Here is a 16,203-nt window from a genome sequence, read left to right as displayed (position 1 = left end):
GAAATGCTTACTCTACAGTAAGTTTTTAAATACTAGATTTGATCTGATGTCATGTGAAAAAGTATGCATAGAAAAAAAATTTGAACACATGTATATATGTACATAGAGAAAAACAGAAAAAAATACAGCGAAATGCTAGTAGCAGTGGTTGTCTGGGTGGTGGGATGCCGCCAGGCAGGCGGGCAGCCTCTTTATCTGGGAGCCGCATGGAGGGGGCCCTGCCACATCCTGCCCTGGATTTCTCTGCACAATCCGAGTGTTCTACCATGAGCATGCATTCTATCAGCAGAAATTCTTTATAAAAGTCACTGAAGATGTGGGAATTCCCTGGCGGTCCAGAGGTTAGGACTCCTCGCTTTCACTGCCTGGGCCCCAGATTCAATCCCTGGTCGGGGAACTAAGATCCCACAAGCCGCAGTGTGGCTAAAAAAAAAAAAATCACTGAGGATAGAAATCTCTTATCTTCAACCTCTGCCTTGGTTGGGATGGTTACACCTGTGTTGACATTGGTCATGGCCCCTCACACCACGCAAAGTCTGTGCATTTATTATGTCAAGTATGCCTCGATCTTAAACTGTAGCAGGACAAGACCAGTCACCGTGGAGCAGGGCTGGTTCGCATCCACACACTCTGGAGCAGAGGCCTTCCCCACCTGCGCCTGTTTCCCCTCCATCCCGACTTCAGGAAGCATCCTTGTTCTGAACAGGACTCCGGGTAACTTAGGAAACTGCTCTCAATACAGCATTTTAAAGTTGAAGAAATTGACAGGAAAGGAAATCAGCGGGAATATCGAGGTAGTAATGGGATAAGTTAGCACACAAAGGAGGCACAGTCATGTCACCATGGCCAAAGTGGGGGCAAAGCAGGGGCCTTGTGGCCACAGGCCATCACAGGGCTGTGTATCCCTTTCGGGCTCCAGGCACAGGGTCACAGTACTTCGGGGAGCAGCAGCCCAGCCTTCTCTGTCCTCCCCGACAGGTGTCTGGGGTGCAGAGATTCTGGCCCCTGAGCTCTCCGGAGTTGGAAGTTCCCTGGGCCCCTGGGTGGGCATGGCGGGGCCAGTACTGGCAGGAGTGGGGTTTTCCTTAGACAAGGTTCATGGAATGAAGGAAGTGAACAAACGAACCAAGGCGCTTTGCCCCAGACACGTGGGCCTTGTCCCAGGCAGAGCCATTGCCTTTGAGAAGCCATCAAGGCCACCTGCCAACAGCCAAGAGCTGAGTCTCCTGGCTGACTCTGGCCCTCCCCAGGCCTCCCTGCTCATCGCCAGGGTGGTAGTGGTGACTGGGGGTGCCGGAGGGCCCAGAGGAGCGATAAGGCCAGTGCTGAGGCCCGCCCGCCCGCCCTCACTCGGCCGGCAGCAGCGGCCAGATAACCCTGAGGCTTCTCCGCCCTGCACTGCTGCTCTGGGTTCTCTGCTCCCACGGACCCCTGGGGTGCCCTGAGCCAGGCGTCCCCAGTGGGACTCAGTGGGAGCTGTGCCAGGAATCAGGCCCCGCTCTGCTGCCACAGGGCTTCCTCAGCCTTCCCTGTGGCTCCCTGTCCCACCCAGCCGCAGCCAGGACACCCGGGGCTGACGCCCCCGCTGCCCTCCTGCCCTGCACCCCTCCAAGCTATGAAGCTGTGCTCCGGCTGGGCCCCCTGCTGTGGTGCCCACAACAACTCCTGCCCGCATCCTGCCCTGCGTGCCAGGACCAGCCCAGGGGCCGCCTCCTGCTCCCCGGACAATGGGTTCTGTGGGGTCCCCGCCAGGGAGCCCCCCCAACCTTGCATCACTCCATCCCCAGCCCAGGGGGCTCAAAGGAGTTCGTCACCAAAGGGGCAGCTGTAGGTCTAGCAGGGAAGCGGATGGGGGCCTAGCCCTGAGCCTTGGGCCAGGAGAGCTAACCCCACAGAGGACAGAGCTGGGACCGGGGAGACATGAGGGGAAGTCCGCACACCCAGGTCCCCCCATCAGGTGCCCAGGCTCAAGCTGCTTGGGCACGAGGGCGCCAAGAGTTCCCAACATCTCCCTAAGCCCAAAGCCCAGAAGCCACGGCGACCTGCTGCTCTGGTCTGTGCTTTCCACCTCCTCCAAAGGAATGCACCCTCCCCCAGCAACGCATCCCGGTAAGAACCAGGGGACTCTTGATGTCCCAAGTTTTAAGCTAGAAGAGATGCTAGTATCCACTGCCCCCAAGTGTCAAGGTTCAGAAAGGCTATTTAACTGGGCCAGGACACACAGCAGGAGGGGAGAAGCCCTCACTCCCACCCAGAATCTAGGATCAGCACTGGGCCGTACACCCCTCCATCCCCCCCTCCTCCCCACCACGGCCGTGTGCCCACCCACCCTACGCTTCCCAAGAACGGGGGTCACATCCTTTCCAGGGCAGGTAGGGAGCTTGGAGATGCTCCAAAACCCCTTTGTAAACAGCTGGGGACACTGAAGCCCAAGGCAGGGGTTTATCCAAGGTCACCCTCAGAGTGGGTGGCAGGTGCAGACCAGAACCAGGCCCCCTGGCAGAGCTTCCCGCTGCCCAGGCCCCTTCCACAGCCCCCTTCCGACGGCCCACCACCCTGGACTCTGCCACCACCACCCAAAGCCCCTTCGGCCCCCAGGCATGCCCCCCTCGGGGACACTGGGGGCAGGGTGGGCAGTGGGTGCCCCCAGCCAGGCGGTCACTGTTCATCGGGCAGATCGTTAGTCCTCTGCTCCTGGCAGAACATCGTGGCCCTCCAGCCCATGCCGGCGCGGGTTGAATTTCACGGCCCAGCAGAATTCCCGGGCAGGACAGCCTGGCCATCCCCGATCCCAAGGCTCCTCGGGGCACGGACCCAGCTTCTCAGCCAGGGTCCCTTTGTCCTGAAGGGTCAACCAGTCTCCATCTTCAAACCCTTCCTGCGGAAACCAGCTCTACTGGCTGAGGCTGGAGGGCCCGCCCACGGGGTGACGCAGCCACCCCCGTCAGGAGCCCCAGGACTAGGTACCTGCTAGTCGCCAGAGGAGAGAGCCAAAGGGGCGACCGCGACAAGTCCAGGCCTGGGCTTCTTTGGGGAGGGGGCGGTCCCAGTGACAGCCAAGGAGGAGGCAGGTGGCCAGTACGGGACGGGGGCAAACAGGAGGCACAGCCTGGGTCCTGCCCTCCACAGCTAGGGACCTGAGGCCCAGCCCCACAGGGGAGTGGTCAAGGCCCCACCTGACGGGGCAGAGAACCTCCGCCCAGAGCCCACGGGCGGTTCCCTCGGCTTCCAGGCCTTCTGCACACGCCGTCCCCCTGCCTGGACACGTCAGTCCACCCCCCTGCACCTGCCCAGCTCAGCTGTCTCTCCCTATGGGACACCTTCCCAGAGGCTCTAAATCAAGATGGGAGGCCGCTCCTCAGGGTCTGGGTAGTGAGCTGAGGGCAGGGCCCGGCTCTCAGGCGTCGCCTGACCCCGCAGCTCAGCTCCACGCAGGGAGGGGGGGAGCTGAGCGCGGTCGGATCCAGAAGACCTGCAGCTCCGGGTCCGCCTGCCCGTCCTGGCCCAGCCCCCAAAGCACGCTACAGACAAAACAGAGATTCTGCTGTCCAGAGAACAATATATGTAAAGTGCCGGGTACAACGCTCTGAAAAATAGTATTCTCCAAAAATCCAGCACCCGGGGTGCCCCCGCGGTCTAGCCCTTGCCCGTGAGGTCCAGCGGCTGCAGGAAGGGCGGCAGTGGCAGCTCGTCCAGGGCCTCGGGGAAGCGGCCAGGCGAGATGGCGGTGACCAGCACCTGCATGGCGCGCGCGAAGAGCGAGGGTGGCGCCAGGCCCGCCAACCACTGGAACTTGTCCTCGCCCAGCAGCCGCTGCCAGCGCGGCCGGTCGCCCAGCAGCTCGCGGCGGGCCGGGCCGGCGGCGTCCGCGGGCGTGTACAGCGCCAGTAAGTCGAGCAGCAGCAGGCGGCGCTGGCGCGGCTCCCCGGGCGCAGGCGCCCCGACGGCGGGGGCGGCCCCGGCATCACGGCCCAGGTGACGCAGCAGCAGCTCGAGCGGCGTGAGGCCGCCGCCGTCGCGCAGGCCGGGCGAAGCGCCGTGGCCGAGCAGCAAGAAGAGACACTCGGGGCGCGCCAGCTCGCAGGCCACGTGCAGCGACGTGCCGCCGCCCTCCACGCGGCTACAGCCTCGCCGGTCGAGCAGGCGCGTGCGCTCCTCGGCCGGGAAGTCGCGCACGGTGCGCAGGATGCGGCGCAGGATGCCCACGCGGTTGTAGCGCACGGCCAGCGCCACGTGCGGCCCGGGCGCCGCGCAGCAGCGGAAGCCGGCGCTGGGCGGCGCGAGTGCGCGCCGCGGGAACGTAGCCAGCAGGTAGTGCGCGTATGCCTGGTGGTCGTGCACGAGTGCGTAGAGCAGCGCCTCAGACGGTGAGTAGGCGGCGGCGCGCCCGCGCTCGTCCCAGTGGAAGGCCTCGCTGGCGCGCATGTCCTCCAGCAGCCACACGGGCAGCAGGTCGCGAACGGCCTGGTAGAAAGCGAACGACGACTTGCGGCACTGCTTCTGCGCCTGCGAGCGCGCCGCGCCTGCGCCCTCGGGCCCGCCGTCCGCGCCGCCCCCGGGCCGCCGCGCGTCCCACGGCATGCTGGCGGCGCCTCCCGGTCTCAGGGCATGGGCCTGGGGCCGACCACCTGCGGGCAGAGAGAAGCGCAGTGAGGGTTGAGGATCCGGGCGGAGAGGGGTCTCCCGTCCAATCCTCACACAGCCCCACCTGTCCGGGCCGCTCTCGTACCTCCCCCCAGCCTCCGACCGGCCCTCCCAGTCACTCCTCACACCTTCCCTTTTCTCCTAGGCCCTGAACCACCTCCCACATCCTTGATCTAGCTGCGCCTGATCGCCCTCCCCGAAACTGTCTTGTTCTCCGGTACCTCTGCTAAAGATGCCCTTCCCTGTCCCTGCCCTCACAGCCCCACCTACCGTCAAGGCCACACAGAAACCCCACACCCCGTCCAGCCCAGGGACCCACTGGAAGAGTTCCTGCTCCCACCTGTGGTAGCTGCATCCAACTCCAATCAAGGGAAAAGCCAGGTAGGGGACTAGGAAAGCTGCATCCCACATCTCAAGCTGAGCCAAATCTTTTCTGTAGCCCAAGCTCCCTATCCCCAACCCCATCTAACCTTGACCCTGTTGTCTGACCCCCGACTGCGGTCGGGGTCCCTACCCCAGGCCAGGCAGGGTCAGAGCTCTAGACTCAGACCTACCTGCCTAGTGCACCGCGATTACCTAGTTCTGTGTAGGTGGGTGTATTACTGTTCCCTGAGCCTCAGCTTTCTCATCTGTAAGAAAGAGGGAAGGCAGTCTGTGAGCCACAGCAGGAAGTGGGGGCCTCTAGCCTTCCACCCGAACATGGTGTTTACTGGATGTCACCGCCCCCAGCTCCTGGGAGGAGGCAAGAGGATGAAATCAACCTAGAAACTGGCGTGTACACTCTTCACAGTCTGTAAATCCCCTCCAGGTCTGCTAGCTCCCTGAGTCTTCCCAACGACTAGAAGAAGCAGGTACTGTCATGCCATTTTCCAGTAAGGGACAAACTTGTCCAAGGTCAGTTGGCAAGTCATGGTAGAGATAGGCCTGGAACCCAGATCTCCTAACTCCTATTTCGGGCTCATTCCAGAAGTGGGGGGACCCCCAACCTACAGGGAACCCAGCTTGAGCCCTAACCTTGCCCTCTGAGCCCCCTGCGCCAACCTGAGCCCTGACCTCCAACCCCTGGCCCAAGCTCCCCACTGCGTTTTCTCAAGGGTAAGCCCTTGGTCACAAGGGACCTGGGTCAGCGGATAAACTGCGTCCACACACACTGGGTAACTAAGTTACAGAGACGGGCACAGGGGTTGGGGGCTGGAGCCACAGCACCCTTTTGGGGACACCGTGACTGGAGTAACCCCCCACCCCTGGGTCTCCGCGCCCCGGGTGTACCCTGTGTGGGCACTGGGAGCGGGGCAGGTTACGTAAAGTTGAGCCGCCCCACGTCACTGGGCAGCGAGTCACGGTCGCGGCTCAGTGAATGGGGGGTTGGGCCACCGAGGGCAAGGCCGCGAGCCCAGGGCCGCCCGCCAGCTCCTCCCCGTCCCCCACCGGCGGCACGGCGGGACCCCGGGTGGCCGCGGGTCGCGGGTCGAGGCCAGAGTGTCTGCGGGCCGGTGGCCGGCGCAGCGAGGGCTGCACCTGCGTGCGCGTGTGTCTGGAGGGGATGAGGGGGGCGGCGGCTACACGCCGAGCCGGCCGAGGAAGGGGGACTCACCTTGGGGGTCGGAGGGGCCGCTGGCCTGGCGTCCCCGCCCCCGCTGCGGGCCGGAAAGCTTGCTGTCCCCCCGCGGGTCGGCGCGCAGGCGAAGCTCCCAGGACAGACGGACGGGAGGATGCCGCCGCCGCCCGCGCCCGCCGCAGCCGCGCTCTGAGCCGCCGCGGCCAGATCGCTGGGCGGCGGTGCCGGCGCCGGCGGCGGGCGGGCGGGCGGCGGGCGGCGCAGTGCGGCCCCGGCCGGGCAGGACCGCGGGGCCGCCCGCCGCCGCCATTGGCCCGCGCTGCCGGCCCCCGCCGCCGCCCATTGGCCGCCGCGCTGCACCATTGTTACGTCACCGGTCGGCGGGCGGGGCGCCCAGGGGGACCCGCGGAAAAGTTGGGAGAAACTTGAGGGCGCGCGGGGGGCGGGGCCGGGATGAGGAGTGAGCGGGGCGGGGCTCCCGGAAACCCGAGTGGCCGGCGAGGAAAGGGTCCGGGCTTCGAGCTCCCGGCGGCGGGAGACCCGCGCCGGGAAGGGCCCCTGGGCACCGCCTGCTGTGGCCCGGCTCAGTGAGAGACTGGGCGCGCACTTAGGCGCCCCGGCTCCGCCGAGCGTGACTTTCTTCGGCACCCCACGAGTCCTATTCCACGTCCCCTTTACGCTGACCCTCTGTGACCTTGGGGATGACCTCCTCCGGGACTGTTTTCCGGGACTGTACGTGGAGGGGTCAGGGCGTAGGAACTGTGACCCCTAAGGGCCCCGGCCGCTTTCTGCCCGGGAGGATCGGGGCGTCTCGAGCCCCTGCTCCAAGCTGACTTTCCCAGGGAACGAATGGATGAACGAATGCAGACAGCCATTTATGAGGGCCTAGTGTGTACCAGTCTCTGTGCTAAACATACTTGATTTCAATTCAGTTTTGCAACCGGTAGCAGTGGGAATTATGACCCCTAATTCACCGGCCAGGAAATCGGGGCTCACTGGGAGGTGACCTCCAAGTGAGGAGCAGCCAGAAGGGAAGCTGGGCGCTTCCCCTTCTTTCCTTCAGACATGTGTGGTGGACGGGGCCCTGACCACCCCGGCCTCTCCACAAGGGGGCCAAAGTGTGGAGCACACACGTGCCGGAGACCCACCAGATAGCCCCACCCAAAATGCCACCCACCTCAGTGCAACATGGCCCTGCAGGCCCTACCATACCTCTCAGGGGGTCCATGATCACCACCAGATTTACAGAAAACGATCATGGGCCAGGGGTGGGGGGTACAGGGAACACTGGGCTGGGAGTCCAAGCTCTACCTCTGCCCCACCTCACCTGTCCTCTCCTCCCTGCTTTAGTCCTCAGTCTCCCTACAATTTCTCCCAGCTGTCCTGTTCCAGACCTCTCAGATGGGTGGGGCAAAATGAATGGAAATCCTGGGGTTGCACGGTTGACACTGGCCTTCTGGAGTCCCCAGACCCTGGGAGACAACGTAGGGAGGTGGTGTCCCAGGTGAACTACCTGTGGCTCAAGACGCTAGCTGCCCTGCTCCCATGTCCCCATTCTATTCTTCAAGGGCTGGAGGTGAGACCTCACACCGTCTCCATGGCTACCGGTGGAATGAGGGTGACAGGGCATCGGCTGTAGGTGCCTGGTGTGCAGCTGGCCTCGGGGCAGGTCTCTCTCCACCCCTCGAACCCTCCTCGCCTCCCCCTTTGACTTGCCCTCCTCACTCTTCGCTGGGTTTCCCGAAGGCCTCTCTGAAAATCAAGTCCGACCCTGAAACAGGAGGGAAGGGGGCAGGGCACAACCTTTAAAAGAATGACACAGCCCGAGGACACGACACAAACTGAATAGGACCAAAGAGGTCCAAGATGGTGAACGAGTCAACTTCCACTAGACCTTGAGCCTCAGTATACGCTCCTTGTAATATATTAGCGTATGCTAAATGACACACCCACAGGCGCCATGACAGTTCCAAGGCCAACCATAAAGGTCTAAAGGTGGGCCGTGGCCCAATTCCTGGAAATCCTCACCCCCTCCCTAAAATAGCTGGAATACTCCTCCCACTCATTAGCCTGTGAAACTACCCACCCCTACAAGAACTGGCAACCCTGTACCCTGGGGCCACTCTCACCTTCTGAGACGGCCCACACTCTGTCTGTGGAGTGTGTGTTTCTCTCTAAATAAATCCACTTCTTAACCTATCACTTTGCCTCTCACTGAATTCTTTCTGCAATGAGACATCAAGAACCCGAGCTTCATTAAGTCCTGAGACCAGGTGTGTGATCTCAGTTAAAAGACCATGGGTTCAAGTCCCAATCTGGGTTTGGCTGGGTTTGAGTCCCAGCCTGTGGGTCCAAGTCCCAATCTCAGTTGCACGGTTTCAACCCCATTTCTCCACTACTTAGAAAGCTTCCCATGGACATGGACTTAGCCAGAAAGACCAAGTGGGGCAGAGGAAAGGCATTCCTGGCCCGGACACAGCTGGAGCAAAGGTCTGGAAGTGGCAGAGGGAGGCTCCAGAGGTCAGTTGGGAGGGGCCGGGAAGCATAGGGCCTCGAATGGCTAGACAAGGAGCTTGGGTTTGTCCAAGGACCTGGAGGTTTGGAAGTTAGTGGATTATTTCAGGCGTACAAAATGATAATATAACTTTGAAATGCCTGGGAGCCCATGAGCCGGTTTAAGAACTAACATGTGGGGAAACCTGAAGGTCTGCGTGCCTGTCCTGCGGCCCAGTCCCAGCGCCGGCGCTTTCCCACGGTGGCAGCTGACACTGTAACCCTCTCCATCACGCTGTCAGCGCTCCCTCTCAGCAGCTTGCCTTTTTCTCCCACGGTCGCTTTTAGACTCACCCTCTGGGGGACGCGCCGCTCTGGGGCGCACGTCATCTCTTTTGAGTCTTCTGCTGGTGAAAGCTGCCCCCTGTGCCCAGCACGCGTGTGGTCCCCCAGTGCTGCGGTGAACACCCTGCCCGCGCCTCCGTGGGGCTGTGGCAGAGTCTGGGGCGGCGATGGGGGGAAGTGCTCCCCCAAAGGAAGCAGCGTCCTGTGTCGGGTTGCTGCCCTCTGAGGCTGCGAACGGGGGTGGGGAGTGGGCGGGGGAGGGGCAGAGGGCTCAATTCCCGGAGAGACTAAGGCGGCCTGGGGGCGGGCGGACTGCCCGGCTCAGGCCTGGCTCACCAGCACAGCCTTCTAAGTATGGCTTTGACCTTTGACCCTGTCATGCTCCCCTCTCTCCTGGGAGAGCTTGTCCCGCCCCCCCCCCCCCGCAGGCAGGCGGCGGCGTCCGTGTGCGGCCAGGTCCGAGGGGTAGTGGGCGAGGCTGCAAACACAGACGGACCCCGAGGTCAGTGGGAGGACTTCGGGGGAGCCAGGGCTCCGAGCAGGGGCTGCCTCGGGTTTTCTCAGGCTCCCTCTCGCCGCGGGGAGCAAACCCCAGGAGGAGAGGGTGGAAGCCCCAGTAGCCGACTGGCCTGGGAAGGGGTGGCAGGGCGAGCGGCATGGAGGGCACTGGGGCAAGCAGCGAATTCTGTGTGGGCTCTGACCAACTGGGGTGGTTGTGAGAGGGAGAGAACAGTCTAGAATGCCGCCCGAGTCGGGGAGGAGCAGGGGGTGGGGCGTCCCTGAAGATGCCTGTCAGCCACCTTGGTGTGTCCATGGTAACGGGAGGTGGAGGGAGAAGCCCCGCTGGTGACATACAGCTGGGGGTCACAGGAGAGAGAAGGCACTGAAAGCATGACACCAGGAGTGAAGGCTCGGGGACTTCCCTGGTGGTCCAGTGGCTAAGACTCCGCACTCCCAATGCAGGGGGCCCAGGTTCGATCCTTGGTCAGGGAACTAAGATCCCACATGCCGCAACTAAGACCCAGTGCAGCCAAATAAATAAATTAATTAAATAAAACATTAAAAAACAAAAAACAAAAAAACGGAGTGAAGGCTCGGAGGCCAGGCTGGAACGTCTAGCATGTAGGGATGGGGAGAGGCCCTTGGAAGTCAAAAGGGCCCAGGTGTCCGGAGGGGGAGGGAGTGGCCACCTGGGACAAGTGCCACCAGCGGGTCAGGAGGATTTGGCTGCATGGAGGTCATGGTGCCCTTTACAGAAGGTCATGGGACTGCAGGAGAAGCCTATGTGGAGAGGAGAGTGGGGGGAGGGACCGGGAAAGATGTGTAGGGAGGAAAGGGGGCTGGAGGTAAGTGGGTTAAAGAATAAAAGAGCAGAGAGACTCCCCTGGTGGTCCAGTGGCTAAGACTCCGGGCTCCCAATGTAGAGGGCCCGCGTTTGATCCCTGGTCAGGGAACTAGATTCCGCATGCTGCAACTAAGACCCGGTGCAACCTCAATAAATAAATATTTTAAATAATTAAAACAAAAAACCTGGAGCCACGTGTGTGTGTGCATCTGTGCACATGCCTGGCGTGCTGTGCCTGCATGTGTGTACACGTGTCCGTGTGCGGTGTGCTGCACCTTGCACGTGTGTGCTCATGTGTAGCACACGGATGCGCCGAAACACTGATGCAGGGAAGGCCTCTGGAGCCATGACCTGGAGGCCAGCAGGGACCGGGCTGCCACGAGTGGAAGGAAGGCCCCTGCCACGGGCATGGACAGTGTTTCCTGAGGGGCAGAGGGTTGGGCATGGATGCCAGTGAGAGCACAGGCAAAGGTGAGTCAGAGAAGTCTACTCAGATAGCTTCTATTTTCCAGGTCATTCGCTAAGAGTGCCAAGGGGTGGAGGGCGGCGCTTGAGGAGAGGGGTTCATTGACCACAGGGAGATCGTCCCTGACCTGAGCCCCAGCTGCCCCCAGCAAGCCCAGCAGAGCCTGTCATCAGAGCAGGGCGATCTGGCAGGTGGCCCAGGGCTGGGAGCACAGCTCGGGGTTTGCGCTGCAGGTAGAGAGGAGGGCGGGCAGCTTCCTGGGGGAGGAAGCTGGTGCCAGACAAGCTGGGTTCTAATCCCTACTCACCAGCTGTGGGACTTGGGCTGCGTAACTGCACCTGTCTGAGTGCCAGTCTCTATCTGTGACATGAGTCAGGTGGATTTTCGATCTCAAAGGGAAGTTGGGGCTTCCCTGGTGGCGCAGTGGTTGAGAGTCTGCCTGCCAGTGCAGGGGACACGGGTTCGAGCCCTGGTCTGGGAAGATCCCACATGCCGCGGAGCAACTGGGCCCATGAGCCACAACTACTGAGCCTGCGCGTCTGGAGCCTGTGCTCCGCAACAAGAGAGGCCGCGATAGTGAGAGGCCCGCGCACGGCGATGAAGAGTGGCCCCCGCTTGCCACAACTAGAGAAAGCCCTCGCACAGAAACGAAGACCCAACACAGCCAAAAATAAAATAAGTAAATAAATAAATAAAAATAAAATGACTAATACCCTTAAAAAAAAAAAAGGAAGCTGTTCCAGGGGACAGGATTGGCCAAGGCCAGTATGGGAAGTGGCCAGGACCAGGGGAGGGGGGAGGGGTATCCCTCACCCAACCCCCACCTCTCCTGGGTCCTGTACTACCACTACCTGGCTGGACTGGGCCAAAGCCCACCTGGCCTCCAAGGGTCTGCATTCAGAATGTATAAGGAGGTCCTGCAACCTGTTAGAAAGATTAACCCAGGAAAACGGGCGAGGGGTATGAATAGGCAATTCACAGGTTGGCCAATAAACCCATGAAGATGTTCAGCTCTGTAAGAAATGGGTAAACGTACAAGCTCTTGTTTTGCCTATTGGCAAAAACTGAGGATACCGAAAACAGCCTGTACTGACAAGGTCAGGAATCAAGCCCTCACTCTCATGCAGAGGAGGGGAGGGCACCTTGGAAGGCGCCACCAGCAGTGAAAATGCTCGTGCTCTCGGGTCCACCAATTTCTTTTGTAGTATCTTATCCCAGATAAATACTGGCCCAAGTGCCAAATTCCATGTACGATGCTCACTGCTTTGGTTTTGTTCACTTGTTTAATTCTTTACAGTTTTATGAAAGAATTCAACCTTAATTTTACAGGCAGACCTCAGAGGTATTGCAGGTTCTGTTCCAGACCACCACAATAAAGCAAATATTGTAATAAAGTGAGTCACACAAATTTTGTGGTTTCCCTGGGCATATAAAAGTTATATTCATTCTATACTGTAGTCTATTAAGTGTGCAATAGCACTATGTCTAAAAAAACAAGGCACATACCTTAATTAAAAAAAAAACTTGGGGCTTCCCTGGTGGCGCAGTGGTTGAGAATCTGCCTGCCAATGCAGGGGACACAGGTTTGAGCCCTGGTCTGGGAAGATCCCACGTGCTCGCGGAGCGACTGGGCCCGTGAGCCACAATTGCTGAGCCTGCGCGTCTGGAGCCTGTGCTCCGCAACAAGAGAGGCCGCGATAGTGAGAGGCCTGCCCACCGCGATGAAGAGTGGCCCCCACTTGCCGCAACTAGAGAAAGCCCTCGCACAGAAACGAAGACCCAACACAGCCATAAATAAATAAATAAATAAATAAAAAACACTTTATTGGTAAAAATACTAAGTATTATCTGGGCCTTCAGTGAGTTGTCGTGGTAACATCAAAGATCACTGATCATACATCATCATAACAAATATAATAACAATGAAAAGATTTGAAATATTGTAAGAATTACCAGAACGTGACACAGAGACAGGAAGTGAGCAAATGCAGTTGGAAATATGGCGGTAACAGACTTGCTCGACGTAGGGTTGCCACAAACCTTCAATTTGAGAAAAACATAATATCTGTGGAGCACAGTAAAGTGCAATAAAATGAGGTCTGCCTGCATATTTTATTTCTAACTATTTCAGAGTAAAACCTTTGAAGAGAATACAGGTTAACTACCAACTGTTAAGCAGGTACAGTCCCTGCTGTGTTTTTAATAATAAAAAACTGGAAACCTGGGACTTCCCTGGTGGTCCAGTGGTAAAGAATCCGCCTGCCAATGCAGGGGACATGCGTTTGATCCCTGGTTAGGGAACTAAGATCCCACATGCCACGGAGCAACTAAGCCCGTGCACCACAATTACTGAGCTCGCGCACCTCATCTGGAGAGCCCGTGTGCCGCAAACTACAGGGCCCACGCGCTCTGGAGCCTGTGCGCCGCAACTAGAGAAGAGAAAACCCACACTCCACAAGTAGAGAGAAGCCCGCGCACCGCAACAAAGAGCCCATGCGCTGCAATGAAAGATCCCGCGTGCTGCAACTAAGACCCAATGCAGCCAAAAAATAATAATAAAATAAATAAATAAATAATAAAATAAAATCTTAAAAAAAAAAACAAAACCGGAAACCTCCTAGGTGACCATCCAAAGGGGAACACCAAAAATAATCATAATGCATCCGTCCCAGCTGGGATTTTTGCATCCTTCCCAGCTGGGCACTGCTCCTCTCCTGGCTCTTGGAGAGGGCCTTGTGTCGGCCTGAAGCCTAGGGAGCATCTCCCTCAAATCCGCCCCCACCACCAACCCAATGTGAGACTCTCGCTGGTGTCTCTGGGTCCATGTAGGATCCCTGGAAACAGCCGTGCCTGAGGACTCAGGCTTCCTCCTTAAATGAGCCAGTTGAGTTTTTTATTTTTTAATTTAATATTTAATTAATTAAATAAATGTTTAATTTAATATTTATATTAAAGTATATTTAGTCTTTAATAATTTTATTTAATATTTTATTTAATATTTAAATAATCCAGTCTTTGGGTTAGGCCAGTTGGAGACAGGGGTTTATCACTTGAAAAAGTCCTGACTCCTTAGAGTATTTGCTCAAGACCGTCCTTGTCATCCCAGCATAATTATAATAGTGTCCCCCTCACTCTCAACAGGTCCTGGTTTAGGAGGTAAGACCTACAGCTGCCACGTGACTAACTAACGCACAGCCCGGGTATCATGCAGCCACAGGCGGCAATAAAGAGCCTGAGTTTCCTCATCTGTCAAGAGGAGATAAGAGGGCCTTCCTGAGAAGTCACTGAGTTCTTGCAGGACACGGCAGTAACAGAGCTCCTAGGATTAATTTTCAATATTTCAACATAAAAATGTTAAAAGACCCGTGCCCCTTGCGTCGGGAGCGCAGTGTCGTAACCACTGGACCGCCTGGGAAGTCCCCCTATTGTTTGAAAAATACTGGAAGCCACACACTGGTCTGTGACTGCAGGGCCTCCTGGGGAGAACATCAGGGAGGCGGGGGTGGGGTGGGAGGAGGAAAGGAAGGGAGGAGGGGGAGGAGGGGGAGGAGGAGGAGGAGGAAGGAGCTCTTAGCTTTTACTCTCTGTACCTTCTTTATGGTTTGAGTCATTCACAAGGGGCACATATTCAAATACTATTTGCATAATTAAGGTAAGTTTTTAAAGAGGCAGGTCCCGCGGGCAAAATGCTCTCTCAGCCGGTCATCTCATGAGCTCGCAGGGGAGGTAGGCTGGATTGTCAGCCCACTTTACAGGTAGGGAAACAAGCTCAGAGAAGGGACAGGGCTTTGCCCACAGGGCTGGAGCATATAAGCCTTGTCCGGGCCTAGGAAGGGAAGGCTTTGGTTTCGTGAGTTCCCAACCCCTTGTGAAAGCTGAGGAAAGTTCTGCTAGAAATCTCTCCCACTCACAGGATGGAGGGGCCTCAGATGCAGGTTGGGATGGTGGGCTGGGGCCTCTCCATCCCTCGCCAGGGGACTCAGATGGTCAGCCAGCCCTTTTGAGCAGCTTAACTCAGTAATTCAACTAATAAGTCCCTGCAGCCTGCCCTGAGGACCAGAGGTGAGTGGGCAGGAGAGGCTTCCTGGAGGAGGAGGCTACCTGAGATGAAGAGGAGTCACCTGCACCCCTCACATCATCCCCTGGACTCTGTGTCCAAACACCCCGCCCCGCCCCCCTCGCTACTCCATCCCACCTCCCAGGGCCAGGCTGCCCTGGACTCTGCAGGCTCCAGCTTCAGCCCCCGCCTCTTGGAGCCTGAGGGGATCCCGTCACACCCAAGTCAACTCAGCCCTTCTGCTAGGAGCCCTCCCTGCTCGGAGATGCCACCCACCCGAGTCGAAAACCCCTGCTCTGCCTCAGGACCAGACCCCTTCACATTCCACGAGAACCTTGGCCTTCGGGCCTCAGGGCCTCGAGCCCTTGCGCACGCCGTTGCCTCCGCCTGGACTGCCCATGCCCAGAAGCCCACACAGACTCACCGCAGGTGCCACCCGGCTGAAGGAGCTCGCCCAGCCTCTCTGGGCTCCACCACAGCGTCCTGCACTCCTGGGAGTTTCTCCTCTGCCCACAGCCTGTCCCTGCGGGAGGGTAGTAGGTGCCCCATAAATACTGATGACTAAGTGCAGGAGTTGATCAGGCTGGGGGTGGGGTCAGGGCCGGCCGGGAACGGGGGGAGCAGGATGGGTAGGAGTCTGGCCGGCCCAGTCACCCTATGGGGAGTGTGGGCCAGTCCCTGGAGGGCGGGGAGCAGGAAGTACATGATTCATCTCTTCTGCACCAGAGTCCCAGGCACCAGGAGCCCTGAGCACAAGGGGGACTCGGCCGTGGCCCAGCCCAGGTTCCGGCCCACCCAGGCAGGAGCCCGCAGAGCGCAGACCTGGCTTCTCCTGGGGGAGGCGAGCTCTGGCAGGGGCAGGACGCTGGCGGGGCAGGCCGGCTGGCCCCCTCCCTGAGCCTCCCAGCACGGAGGGGCTGGACGCCGGCCTGCCTGTGCCACCTTGAGCGCATCGCTGCCCCCTCGGGGCTCCACGCCCAGGCCTCGGGCTGCCCTGGGAGAGCGGGCAGCACCCCGTCCCTGGGTGCTGAGGGGGCACAGCCAAGGTGGGCCGGGCCAAGGGCAGCCCCCCACTTCGTTGCACCTCCCGCTTTCTTTTCCACTGTCCCCTTCAGTAAATAGTTGTGGTTTGCAGTGAAGAGAGTCAGCAGGGGAAACTAAGGCCTGGCCCTGGTCACACAGCTCAGATGAGTCCTAAGGATAACAGAGGCCCCTCCTGCCAGCCGCGCGCAGGAACCTCCCGCTTCCCAAGACCCCCGAGCAGTCGGGCCTGGATCCCCGCGTCTATCACTTTC

The 16,203-nt window shown here is 59.2% G+C and overlaps 1 protein-coding gene across 6 annotated transcripts; it reads right to left on the bottom strand.

The window, feature by feature from the left end:
* Positions 1-530: 530 nt before the first annotated feature.
* On the bottom strand, positions 531-15,470 carry ANKRD9 (ankyrin repeat domain 9). Of its 6 annotated transcripts, none has more exons than XM_082387469.1 (3): positions 15,333-15,455; positions 5,221-5,273; positions 531-4,628 (listed from the first exon to the last, which is right to left on the bottom strand). In XM_082387469.1, exon 3 carries the CDS (start codon positions 4,579-4,581, stop codon positions 3,637-3,639), a length of 945 nt encoding a protein of 314 aa, XP_082243595.1. In that variant the 5' UTR covers positions 4,582-4,628; positions 5,221-5,273; positions 15,333-15,455; the 3' UTR covers positions 531-3,636. The 6 variants fall into 6 exon arrangements, with proteins under 6 accessions (XP_082243595.1, XP_082243592.1, XP_082243591.1 ...); XM_082387466.1 differs by having other exon boundaries at positions 5,199-5,273; positions 15,333-15,454; XM_082387465.1 differs by lacking the exon at positions 15,333-15,455 and adding an exon at positions 6,239-6,377 and having other exon boundaries at positions 5,199-5,273.
* Between the last annotated feature and the right edge of the window lie 733 nt (positions 15,471-16,203).

The sequence above is a fragment of the Balaenoptera borealis genome, assembly GCF_965194805.1.
Source record: "Balaenoptera borealis genome assembly, chromosome: 3".
NCBI lineage: Eukaryota > Metazoa > Chordata > Mammalia > Artiodactyla > Balaenopteridae > Balaenoptera > Balaenoptera borealis.
The sequence above is the reverse complement of the archived record's forward strand: the minus strand, read 5'-3'. Positions and strand labels throughout refer to the sequence as shown.